This window comes from Heterostelium album, assembly GCF_000004825.1.
Source record: "Heterostelium album PN500 unplaced genomic scaffold PPL_scaffold12, whole genome shotgun sequence".
Taxonomy (NCBI): domain Eukaryota; phylum Evosea; class Eumycetozoa; order Acytosteliales; family Acytosteliaceae; genus Heterostelium; species Heterostelium album.
Genome location: NW_008805074.1, coordinates 414,695 through 428,043, shown reverse-complemented (window position 1 = coordinate 428,043; position 13,349 = coordinate 414,695). Strand labels below are relative to the sequence as shown.

At 29.2% G+C, this 13,349-nt stretch overlaps 6 protein-coding genes across 6 annotated transcripts; 5 read left to right on the top strand and 1 right to left on the bottom strand.

Annotated features, from left to right (window-relative positions):
* Nucleotides 1-3,149: 3,149 nt before the first annotated feature.
* ndufa5 (complex I NDUFA5 subunit family protein) lies at nt 3,150-3,917 on the top strand (the record flags this gene model as incomplete). The annotated part of the gene is made up of 3 exons (XM_020580920.1): nt 3,150-3,482; nt 3,678-3,729; nt 3,910-3,917. The coding sequence occupies 3 exons, from the start codon at nt 3,150-3,152 to the stop codon at nt 3,915-3,917; spliced, it is 393 nt and encodes a 130-aa protein (XP_020428505.1).
* Nucleotides 3,918-4,042: 125 nt separating this feature from the next.
* PPL_10137 (putative actin binding protein) lies at nt 4,043-5,946 on the bottom strand (the record flags this gene model as incomplete). Its single annotated transcript, XM_020580919.1, has 4 exons — nt 4,043-5,153; nt 5,222-5,484; nt 5,584-5,827; nt 5,912-5,946. The coding sequence occupies 4 exons, from the start codon at nt 5,944-5,946 to the stop codon at nt 4,043-4,045; spliced, it is 1,653 nt and encodes a 550-aa protein (XP_020428504.1).
* A 1,492-nt stretch (nt 5,947-7,438) lies between these two features.
* Nucleotides 7,439-8,955, top strand: crlC (cAMP receptor-like protein; the record flags this gene model as incomplete). The annotated part of the gene is made up of 4 exons (XM_020580918.1): nt 7,439-7,989; nt 8,061-8,305; nt 8,385-8,551; nt 8,857-8,955. The coding sequence occupies 4 exons, from the start codon at nt 7,439-7,441 to the stop codon at nt 8,953-8,955; spliced, it is 1,062 nt and encodes a 353-aa protein (XP_020428503.1).
* A 439-nt stretch (nt 8,956-9,394) lies between these two features.
* On the top strand, nt 9,395-10,027 carry PPL_10135 (uncharacterized protein; the record flags this gene model as incomplete). Its single annotated transcript, XM_020580917.1, has 1 exon — nt 9,395-10,027. The coding sequence occupies one exon, from the start codon at nt 9,395-9,397 to the stop codon at nt 10,025-10,027; it is 633 nt and encodes a 210-aa protein (XP_020428502.1).
* Nucleotides 10,028-10,552: 525 nt separating this feature from the next.
* PPL_10134 (uncharacterized protein) lies at nt 10,553-11,678 on the top strand (the record flags this gene model as incomplete). Its single annotated transcript, XM_020580916.1, has 2 exons — nt 10,553-11,221; nt 11,295-11,678. The coding sequence occupies 2 exons, from the start codon at nt 10,553-10,555 to the stop codon at nt 11,676-11,678; spliced, it is 1,053 nt and encodes a 350-aa protein (XP_020428501.1).
* Nucleotides 11,679-12,148: 470 nt separating this feature from the next.
* Nucleotides 12,149-13,228, top strand: PPL_10133 (helicase; the record flags this gene model as incomplete). The annotated part of the gene is made up of 1 exon (XM_020580915.1): nt 12,149-13,228. The coding sequence occupies one exon, from the start codon at nt 12,149-12,151 to the stop codon at nt 13,226-13,228; it is 1,080 nt and encodes a 359-aa protein (XP_020428500.1).
* Nucleotides 13,229-13,349: the final 121 nt, after the last annotated feature.

Here is a 13,349-nt window from a genome sequence, read left to right as displayed (position 1 = left end):
AAGAAAGAAATGAATTTAACAATCATGACTATTAATAGTACCAAAAAAGAAAAAATAGCTATTTACCAAATTTTATTTATCGTTGGTTCGATATTCTATTTTACTGAGGATATTTGTGTATTCGTTTTTGACCATCCGTCTCTTCGCCTATATAACCTGAATCTGAATCGCTATAATTATAAATTTCATTAATATGTGTTGTTCCAACTATCTATAAGTTTATGATTTGGTTGTTCTTTTTAATATTTATTGGATGTTGGATGTTGTTATTGCAAACTGGATTCCACTCTTTGGAAACCAACTAAAATAAATGATAATTTTATCAAATCGATAAATGAGAGTGGATTCTGCAATCAATAAATAAAATAAAAATAAAAAAAGATATAATAAATGAATGGATTAAAAATTAATGCGTAGGTGTCTGATGATTCTATAAATAAAAATGTTGTTATATTGTCATTATTGTTGTTGCTTCTGTTGTAAAATCTTATTCAATCTAGTCTGCATTGCAATCCAAAATTTTAAAAGAGTTTTTATATTATTACCAATATGTTGAGTTTGTTTTACACATACCAAACACAATTAATATGATATTTGTGTCGATTCTATATTGTTATTGGTGATTGATTTGTATGTATTTTGATTGGTGATGAAAAAAACCTGTGTCTGACTGATTATAATTTTATTGTTGTTAAATGTGGATTGGTTTGATGAGTAGAGTTTAGATTTGATGATTTGCAATTAACAATTATTATTGTTATTATTATTAAAGGAGATTGTCAGATGGAGGGATAGTCTACTTAAAAATAGAACGACGTTGTCTTCAAAACAAAAATTAATTACCAAATAAAATAAAATATATAATAATAGTAGTAATAAAACAAATAGTAAGAAATATAAATTTTTGGATATTTCAAATTTGAAATAGATATAGTTGAATTATATAAATGATTTGTAGTTTTTTAATATTATTTATACAACCTAAAATAAAGTAAGCTGAAGTGTGGAGTGTGTTTGTTTGATGATGGTGGTAATGAAAGTGTTTGTTGAATAATGAAATCACAAACACAATTAGAACCACCTGCAATAATGATATGGAGTAGTAATGAGTGTAATTGATTGACTGACCACTCCACTTCACTCATGCCACTCTATCTAAATCCAATACCATATCATACTATTGATCCTAATATATACCATATATGCAAAATGAAACAACTCCCAAATCATTAAAATGTAACAACTGTTTACTACTGCCAATATTTAGAAATGTTTTGTGGTGAAAAATAATAAACAACAACAACAAACAAACAAACCTTCTTTTTGATTATAAATGATTTAGTTGGTTATTTTATTAATTTATATGGAGAAAGAGTAAAAAGTGGAATGATAAAGAGTTGTGTAATTACACTTTTGTTGTTGTTGGCTGTTGTTATAATTCTGGATTATGTTGTTCATTTTATTGTTATATCTGTTTATCTCACATTTTATTAATGTGATATAGTCATGTGTTCGAGAGACAACAATACTGATAATGAAAAAGAGAAGTGTTAGATTTCAAATGTGCTTTTGTGTGTTGTGTGTGTGTGTGTGTGTGTACTTCATATGATCACAATCAGATCCAAAGCAAAACAACAAAAACAACCACTTTGATTGAATCAATCATACAACAATAAACCAACATCAACAACAACTTTTCACTTTAACACACACTTGCAACAACAATACTACAGACAGATCAACATCATCATCTATCAAGTTGACATCTGATTATCAAGAAATGGCTAACCATTTTAAATTAATTTATCCAATGATGACCATCCACTTGCGTTCAGTCAAATTATGATAAATGGGATAAAACATTAAAAGAAGTGAGTGGGGGTAACTTTTGATTGTCATTATTTATTAAATCGGAGGGTGTTGTTGAACAAACTATTTTCGGTTATGGTGGTAGTGATGTTGGTGGTCATTATTTTTCAACATATGACTTTATTTTATTATTGTTGTTCTTAATTACACCTTAATTAAAAAATAATCGAAAAAATATTCAAACTTAATGGAATACCCAATAATTGAACAAGTCAGCAATTTTCTTGTGAAATTGCAATTTAGTGATCATATCACCAAACTAGCATGCTAGTACCACCAATTAATGTCAACTAATGTCTCTGTCTCTTTATAAACACCACAACCAATCACACTAATAAAACACTAACAAAACATTCATTCATTAATTTCATTTGTTACCCTTTTAAATCAATTAATCTTTGTAAATAATTGATTTGTTTTATTGAGTTTGAAATGACGACTAAATATATATAAATCTACTTTCATGTGTATGTTTATATTTGGTGGTGGTATTAATGAATATGAAATTGGTTAAATATGGAAAATAGATAGATTGATAAGCTTATTGAAATGAATTAATTAACTGATTAACCACTAGCACACAATTGCTGTTAACAAGATTGGGATACAATAATTCTTTTGAGTTACAGACAGAAGTATAGTGAAGAATGAGCTAAGGCAAAGAAAGATAAGATAAGATGAGAAGAAAAGACAATTTATGAATTACCAATATTGGTAATAATCTTACAATAATTTAAAAAATGAATAATCAATCATCTTGATCTCCAAAATCATAAATATGTGTGTATGTGTCTTTAATAATAGATGTAAATGGTACATACATACATTACACATTTGATAATTCAAGAGACAACAAGTAGTAATCGATTACTACATTCGAAAGTCTCTCCTCCTACATGTTTGGAGATGTAACCTCCAATAACCATAGATTTAACAATCACTCATCTTCATAAATAAAAATAACAATATATATTTATATACAGATCTAAAAGATCTTAGCAAACTACTGAATTATCTTATTGCATTTATTATTAAACAATTATTTATTAATTCTTATCTTATCTAATCCATTTTTCATTGTGACTTGTTATTAATAATTTCCAAATAATAGTTATAACTATGAGTTCTGATTGATTTTGTAAAAATAAAAAAATATTTTTGATTGTTTTTTTTTTTTTTTTTTTTTTTTTTGGTGCACTGAAAAAAAAGTCACTCGATTAGATATCATCAAATTGATATTAGATATATTTATTGTGTATATAGTTAAATTTAATTTAGAGATGTCACAGTTCATTAAAAAGTCGACAGGTATCACAGGACTTGCAGTTCAACCACATGCTAGAAGAATTCTTGCGGATCTCTACCAAAAGACCTTGAAGGAGTTGCAGAGAATACCACCAACTGCTTTCTATCGTCAGAAGATGGAAGAGATCACCAAGTTCAGATACGATGTCATTCAAAAGGAGACTGATATTTTGAAGATCGAACAAACTATCTTTGCTGGTCAAGTCGAAGAGTTGATCACTCAAGCCGAAAACGAACTTCAAGTCATCGATTTGGTTGCCAAGACCAAAGCTTATGAACTAAGCGATAAGAATAAACCACCAATGATGGTATTCAAGAAATAATCATCCTATAAATAAATAATAATTAATAACATAATAGTACAATCCAAAAAATCACATACAATACACATCAAGAACTTAATCTTTTGCTATTGCAATATAATAATAATGACTATTACAAATATTAGCAAAGCATAGCACAACAAAACTACACAACACTACACATCATAATAACTAAATTAGAGACATCAATCAATCAAAGCAAATCATCATAAACCAAGCAAAAACAATAAAAGTAAATTAAATTGGGTCATCGTTGTAAGATATAGACACCTTATATATTATAAACAAAAGTATTACTACTCTTTTTATAGTTATAATTTTTAGTTTAGTTTTATAAAATCAGATTTTAGATTAGTTTAGATTATTAGTTTTTATAAATATATATTTTTATTTATTTTTTATTTTAATTTAGATGGATAGAAATAAGATAGGTTTGTTTGTTTTTTTTTTTTGTTTTTGTTTTTTTTGTTACAAGATTTACATAATATTATGTGTTTAGTTGTTTTGTTTTGTTTTGTTGGTTGTTCAATTGAGGTTTTGTTACTTTATGCTTCAATAATTTGTTTGAATTGAATGTCATTACGGAAACTTGTTACCTTTTGAAGGATGGTGCTGGCAGAGAGATCATCAAACTCGTCGGCCTCAATCTCACCGTGAACCAATGTCTTTTGTTTGAACATGTTGTAGACTGGCTTGATATGAGTGTTTCTACGTGCTTTCTCCAATGCCTTTGACTTCTTACCCAGCCACTGGATAAAGATGGTCTTGGTGCGCTTCGAGTCGACGGCAACCTCTTTGTTGTCGGAGGAACGTGTGTCGGTGTAGTTGACCTTCAGCACACCGAAAGCTGTGGATTCGTCTTTGAGCAACTCTTTCATCTCGTTGATACCTCTGTTTCCGGTTCCCAAGAGTGTAAGTGACTTGCATCGACTACTGCAATAGCCAATGAGAATCCAGTTGATTTCACCGGCGTTGAAGAGGTCTACTTTGTGAGCGATCTCGTCAAATCCCGCATAGACAACGTCGTCAATTACAGACTTTGGCAGATTGCTGTCCAATGGCGAGTCAATCAAAGCGTCGTTCATAACAATTCTATCGGTGATTGGTGATGGTGTGTTGCTGTTGGTGTTGGCGACGGCGGTGACAACGACAGGCGATGGAGTGTTGGCGCCAACAGTGATGGTTGGTGTTGGTGTCGGTGTCGGTGTGTTTGGAATCAATTGAGACTTGCTTGGCGAGAATTGAATTCTGACTGGCGAATCAAATCTTGGTGTGGATGGCGAGGAACGTGTCTTGGTTTCAGTCTTGATTGGCGAGGTGAAATCACGAATCGGTGTGGATTCGTAGGATTTCAAATGGGTGGTTCTGAGAGTGGCCCATGTTGTTTCCTTACCGAGACGTGGACGGATACTGTTGGAAATGTTTGGACTGAGAGCGAGATACAAATTGTTGTTACGGTTATCAAGCAGTGTTGGTGAAGAGCACTTCAAGATATTGGAGAGCAATTCAAATTCCTCTGCCGATGTATACTTGACGAGTTTCATCTTCTTGTGAATGTCTTTGAAGTTTAAGAAAATAAAAGAAAGAAAAGCTGGGAACTTGGCTTTCTCAATTGGTCTTGTAAGATTACCTTCCCAAACAATAAAAACAAATTCTCTAAAGGATAAGTAAAAAAAATATTATTAATATAATGGAAATTACATTTTGCTCTTTTCAAAACTTACTCATCAGTCTTTTTAAATAGAATGACATTTGAATGATGTTCATTGAATACTTTTTGAAGATTATCTACAGAGTTTCCTTGGTATGATTGTACTTGTCTTTCAGAGTTGTATCCAAAGACGAACCATTGTTGAGACTTTAAAGTTGGAAGTTGGTCAAAATATTCAGCATCGATATATCTGGCAGCGTCAACATTTCTATAAAACTTGGCTTCACTATCATATGAAGTAAAAATATGATGAACATATTCTATTCTAACATATTTCTATTGAAAAAGAATGAAAAAAAAGGTTTAATGTTAAATATAAACAATTAAAAAAAAAATGTATTAATTTTAATATTAATAATAATAATAATAGCTTACAATAGCATTTTGAATAATTGCAGGTAAATTATCTTGTACTTTGGTACTCTTTTCCTTTGGTACTCTATTTCCAACCCAAAAGGCAAGGAAATATGAAGTGTATATTGACTTTTGACCGGACAAAAGCAATGATCCGGCAGTCTTTATAATAACGAAAAAATAATTGTCAGATTGACAATTCTTTGTGAGTTGGTTGATATCATTTCCGTGCTCCAATATTGTAAGATCTTTATCTATTATTGTCCTTTAAAAATGTTTTAATTAAATTAATATCAATAATAAATTTCTTTTTTTTTTTGTTTTTTAAATATGCAATTAATAATCTTACCATTTATGAGCTTCAATCGATGATTTAAAATCCATTTTTCATATGTTTACTTTATTCTTTTTAAAGAAAAAAAGAAGTGAAATTATATATATAAATAAAATTAAAATAAAATAACTATTAGAAACTAATCTTTAGAAATATCTTATATCCAAGATTTAAGAACAATTGTTGAAAGAAAATGAAAAAAAAAGAATAACAATACAAGTGATAATTGAACATAATGAAACAGATAAGACGACGATCTTACTTAACATGCAACACCAACCACATTGGTTTTGTTTTTAAAACTCTAATCCATATTTAGATAAATATACTATTTAAATCTATACTATACTATCAAATACTGTTGCTAAACACTACACATTAAACACATATATATTAAACACACCAGTGATAATCTCAATCTAACAATATTCTAATCTATCAAATTCGAATGTATAAACCCACTTCAAACCAAACATTCACACACACATACCAAACAAAAAAAATCAAAAAATCAAAAAAAAATCAAACAAATTAATTATTTTAGGTTGTTTTTATTTTATAGTAATAAAAATAATTTAAAAAATTGTTGTGAAGAATTTGTGTGAATTTATATTATATATCCAGATTTATCATATTTAATCGTTTTTTTAATTTTATTTTTAATTATTTTATTTATAAACATCAAATAATTCGGGTGTATGTTCGGATGAATATGTGTTTAAAATACCAGCACCATCGGGGGTGCAACTTTCAAATGAAATAATATCAAAACAAAAAGTCGGAAAAAAAGATATTATATAAATTAAATTTCATATGAAAGTTTTGTTTGATGAAAAAACAAGTTAAGATTTTGATTTTTTTATTTTTTGAGTGCCACAAACAAAAAAAAATCTTTTTCAAAATCCGATCACAGTGTTTACCAGTGACAAAAAAAAATCAAAAAAAAAAAGTAGAGTGAATCTTATGGGAAGATTAGATTTCTCTGCTCATAAAACAAACAAGCAAACAAACACATTTTTTGGGTTTAGTTGATATATTTTTTTTTTTTTAAAACTTAACCAAATTAATTTATTCTCTCACTACAAATTTTAAACAAACAAATAATCATTAAGATAGAAATATATTCACACCCACAATACACGCCACACACAAAGACATTTTAATATTAATATTAAAAATCAAATCAACTACACTTTTAATAATAAAACATATAAGATTTAGAGAGCAAAATTTTATATTACACGTTTCACCTCCCCTCAAACTACACTTTCACCATTCATTTTTCAATCATCTTAAATTTGCAAATTTCATCATCTTATTTTTATTTTTTTCACTCTTACATCTTTATTATTTATTATCAGAACAATTTGACATATCATATGATTATCTCTAATATTGATTGATTCAAGCTTTATTTATTTATATTGTAATATTTATTTTTGTTAAGTTTTGAAAACTCCTTGATTTTGATTTTATTATTTTGTCAATATATATTTATTTATATAGTAACGAAATATCCAAATAGAGTAATAGAGAATAATCATGGGATACAATGTTTGTAGTGAAACTACTCTCGACCAAAAGCGAGCATTGGATATTATAAATATAGTGGTATCGATTCTTTCACTCATTGGAAGTAGTTCAACGATTATTGCGTATCTGCATCGACAGTATAAACAGAGACAGGTAGAGCGACTCGAAAGAAGTCTGATAGATGAACGACAACATGCAAATTTGTTGGGACGTGAAGGAAACACCGTCGGTCCAGTCGGAGCCAATCTGAAGGGTTCGTTCAACAGCTACTCTGATCTGGGAATGAAGCCAACTAGCAAACCGCCCAAGTCAAAGCTACCATACCTGGTATTCATGTTGGCAGTCTCCGATCTTCTAACATCTATAGTAATCATTATTTCAACATCTTTTCTTCTTGGTGATCTACGTGACTATCACAAACAGGTGGTCATAGGCAACGTAGTGATGTCACCATGTGTTGCTCTGCGTGCAGCCATCCAATTTTGGTACATGGCAACTTTCTTTTGGACAACTTGTATATCATTTTATCTTTACGACCAACTTTCCAATCCAATTCAAAGGTAATTTAGAAAATTTATCAGTTTTTGTAATTTCAAACATTCTAATTTCTTTTTGTTTGTTAATTAATTAGTTCTCTTTTGACCAAAGTATTCACTGCTATTTCATTTGGAATTCCATTTTTAATTACAATGACAGTTACACTTACAAACTCGATACGTTTGGATCCAACTACTGGTTGGTGTGAATTAAGAAAGCTAGAGGAAATCTTATTATGGTTTACACCACTATTGATTTGCATGATGATTTGTGTATTTTATTATATTAGACTTAGACGTTTGTTTAGAGAGAAATTCCAATGTAGATTAAGTGTTAATGGTAAATTAATAGCTTTAAATATTTATTAGCTCACAACAATTGTGCCAATTATTAACATTTCTTTTATTTTAAAATACAGATCGTCTCAGACAAATAGATTCAACTATTACAACTAGATTAACATTGTACATTTTAGTATTTATAATTGCATGGCTTCCAGATATTATTCAACATTTTATTGGTTTCTTTTCAACATGTTCTCTTTATCCATTGATGGTAATACAGAATCTTTTAGTACCAAGTCAAGTATGTTATTATTATATTTTAAATATTTAAAACGATTTTTGAAATATTAACTAAATAATTATAGGGATTTTGGAACTTCTTTGTTTATTCTTATACAACATTCCAACATCATGAAACACTTCGCACGATATTCAGAATACCAGGTAGCATTTCATCAGAGGAGAGTAAACGACTTTTAGCGTGAAAGAAAGTTGCATGTTTTTATTTATTTATTTTTTTATTACAATCACACGAACCTTTCGTATTCAATACGAAAAAATAAAATCAAATCGGTCGATCGATTTATTTATTTTCAAAAAACATAGAACACGTCATGTACAATTGCCTCAATCATTTCTCGGTTTTCTAAAAATTTTGTTACTATACCAAAAATCTCTGTTTTTAAAACACCAAACAAACAATAATCTTAAGATTTTAATTTCTGGTGTTTTGTTGTTGTTGTTTTTTTAAAAAAAAAAAAAGTGTAATAAACAATGTGTTTGATGTCTTTTTAAAAAATTTATCAACATAATACAGAAGAGAGACAGAGAGAATAATATTTGATTACTAATTATTATTATTATTATTTTAAAAACAAAAAACAAAACAAAATAAAATAAAACATTTTTAAATAACTTTATTTTTATTAATATAATTAGTAATAACAATATTATTCTCTTTAATCTAATAATAATTAAACAATAGTAGTAGTAGTAATTTTAAACATATTTCATTTATAAAATAAAAAAAAAAGTTAAAACTTTAATATAATATGAATAAAGAAGTAGAAGAGTATAACAATAATGATAGTAATAATGGTTTTTATGAAAAAAATAATAATAATATAAATGAAAATTTTTGGAAATGAACAATATTCATGATGGTGGTGATAGTATTGATGTCAATTCAAATCATGTACAAAAATGTGTTGAGTTACAACCGAATGATCGTGGCTACTTCTATGATAACTATCCCGTGGAACTGATGGGATTGATCGATCCACAGGAGTTCAGTGGTATAATCACGCGATTCAATAGTTTGGCGGCGAGCTGGCGAAATCGTCTGCCACTCATTGGTGTGGCATGTGCAATGCTAGCAACGATCGTTCTGCTCGGTGTGTTTGGTAGTAAGCGATCGTTGATCGGTATCGTAGTGACAGCGATCATCATCGTTGCACTCTGTATCATTCTCTACCTACAGCAGTCAATTTACAGAGATCTCAAGAAATCGAAAATGAATAGCGCAATCGAAGAAGCAAACAAATACTTTGAAGATCGTCAGATTACATTCTCGCTACAACACAGACATAGTTCGAATCGTTACGATTGGTACATCAAGCTTCAAACCAATCAAGAGAAATCGACAACATCTTCATCATTAAGATCTTCAAATTTAAAGAATAACAACAATTTCAATAGTAATCATAATGGTAATACAATAATAGATATAAATAATAAGATAAATGATGATTATAATAATAATATAATCATTATATAATTATAATAATAATATGAAACATTCACACCATCATCATCGTAAATGTGCTCACTTCAATTTTATTCATGTGAACAGTGTCAAACAACCACTTATTTTATAGATAATAAAAATAATGTAATTTGTTTGAAAATAATCTAATTCAGTATTGTATTGAATTTTAATCTTTTTTTTCATATTCGAAGATATTAAGATATCTAAAACAATAACTATTATAAACATAATGTTAAATATTTATATTATAGCTTTAATAATTTATATATTAAATGATTTCCTAATGGTATTTTATTTATTCTATAATTATTTCTTTGAAATTAAACATCCCAATACCAATATATTTTTATATCTATCTTGATAATCATAAATTTTTCTCATTGGAATTTTATTTTTTAATTGAATATATAAAGTAATTTCCTTTTTGGGAATCACAAGATTTTAAAAAATTCATTGTAATGTTTTTATAAATTTCTTTATTTTTCGATATAAATACAAAGTCTTATATTTAAATACTTTAATAAATAATATATAATGGAAACTTTATCTTTAGAAAAATGTTTGGGAGAATTAAAAGAAGAGAAAGAGTGGATAAATTTACTATATAGTTCGAGAATAATAGATATTCTAAATAGTAAAAAGGATTTCTTAAAACATCGTAGATTATCATTTGAAAATGGAGAGAACATAAATGATTTTAATAGTAGTAATAATAATAATAAGAATGATAAAGATATAAAAGAGGTAAATCAATCAAAAGAAGTTAATGAAAATCAGCTACTGTCATTCTCTTCGCATCATACCAATGTTGGAGATGCTCTCAGACTGCTGAGTCAATATCATTTGTTTGCATGTCCGGTGTTCAATGAGGATGACAATGGCTGTGAGAATCAAAAGGTGTACAACTACGTTGGAATGCTCGGTATACATGAAATCGTTGAATACCTACTCGGTTGCTACAAAGATAGAAAGAAGATAAACTCTGTCGTTGGTGTAATCCATTTGGATACCTGGATAGACAATAAGCATAAACTAATTGAAAACACCGAATTCTTCAAAATCACACCTGTAATCGACATTTTGAAACTCGTTCGTAACAAAACATCACCAACACAACTCTATCTCAACGATTCACTCGCTGTACTCATCCGAGTGCTTACCAATTCCTCTTCACTTAGATTACCCGTTATTAATAATGATAATGTATGTAAAATGCTTAGATAAAACTTTAATAATATTATTATTATAATTGTATTAACAAAGAAAAAATAAAAAGATTGTTGGATTGGTATCAACTTCAGATGTACTTAGAATTCTTGTTGAAAATCAAACGATGTTGCCAAAGATATTCTTTAAATCGATTGAATCGTTGTCACATCGATACAAGTTGATAGAGGAGTTCCCAAAGATTAGATCTGACCAACCAACAACCGCAGCATTCGATCTTCTCGAACGTGAGAATAAACCATCGCTTCTAGTAATAGACTCCAATACAAATCATGTTCTTGCCAACTTTAGCTTATCAGACTTGAAAGTATTGGTCGAACACAACATAGAAGATCTTATGTTACCGATCAATGAATTCATTAGAAACTATAAACCCATTGTAAGTAGTAGTAGCTCTTCTTTATCCTCTGGCAATCTAGCAACATTTATTTAATTACTAACCTTCAACACATACACACACATTGATCTAGAATAAACTGTCACCTATTTCCATCGACAAGAAAGAACCATTCATTAAAATGTTGAAACTGATGTTGGATTCCAAAATACATTCAATCTATATTCAAAACGATATATTGGAATCTAAAATGATTGGATTCATTACATTTAAAACAATAATACCTTTTATTCATCAAATAGTAAGAACAAGTTGTCAAACTGACTGATTTGCGTGATTCAATTTGAAAAAGATCAGGTCACCAAGAAAGTTCTTGAAAAATAAAAACAACCCCCCATTCAAATCTCAGATTGTAAAAGTTCGTTGCAAACCACCTGGTATTATTAAAACAAAAAAAAATAGTTGAGGGATTTGTAACCAAAAATTTGATACCTCACTGAAAACAATCAATTTGATATTAAAAATCATTTTCCTTTTTATCATTTAATAAAGATATATATTATAATATGTCAGCATATGTATTTATTAAACCAGACAAAAACAGTGGTTCCAATCAATATAGAACTTCGTTTCCAACGCAGTTGTATGGCGTGATCGAACCGACTGAATATGCCGAGACAATCAAACGTTTCAATATGTTGTCGAAATCGCTCAATACGCGAGCACTCCTAGTATTGATGCCGTTGTTTTGTATTGGTGGTGTGCTTGCTGTCATTGGTTTCGCTATTAGTGTTGTGGCGCTCAGTGCCATCGGAGGTGCAATTGCCGTGGCCGGTGGTATTGGAATGGTAGCATTTGCAATCCATCGCATCAGCCGTGTTTCAGTGGCATTGCCCAAAGCACTCGAGGAAGCGAATGAATATTACGGTCTGCGAGGAATCAGATTCTCCATCTACAACAAAGTCTCGAAACACTACAATATCAGTAACAACGGCTTCAAAGAGAGTATCATCCGAAGATACATAAAGATCGACTATCCCATTCCAGAGAATGTCAACGTCAATCCATTGACCACTTCAACTCCATCTTTATCGTCGTCATCGGTTCATCCAGTTTCACCACTACCCTATAGTTTTACACCTGCACCAAATCAATCACAACAACAACAACCAATTTATCAACAACCAAATCAACTTCCACAACCATATCAGCAACAATATCAACCATATCAACAACAACAGCAAGTACCACCACAGCAATATCAGCAACAACAGCAATTCCAACCATTTACACAACAGTATCAACAACAGTTTCCACGACAACAACCACCAACACCAATTTCACTACCGAATCAAGAACAAAGACAGCAACATTATCAACCACCAGTTGTACAACATCAACCAACACAGTCATTCCAAAAGCATCAACCACCAGGTACTCAATTGGTAAGGAATAATAATCTAGCTTCTCAAATGGTTTTATCTATCGATCAAAATATGGATTTTGTTGAAAATAATAATAATAATAATAATAATAATAATAATAATAATAATAATAATAATAATAATAATAATAACAGAAAAGAAGAAGATCAGAATGAAACAAGTTCATTACTTTCCAAAAATAACTATGATGACGACTTTTAAACGTTTTAATATTACCAAATAAAACAAAAGAAATAAATAAAAAAATTTAAAAAAAATCTTGAACTAAATTTCTTGTAAATGTTTGAAAGCAACCAAACAAACATCAATTTGAAAACAATTG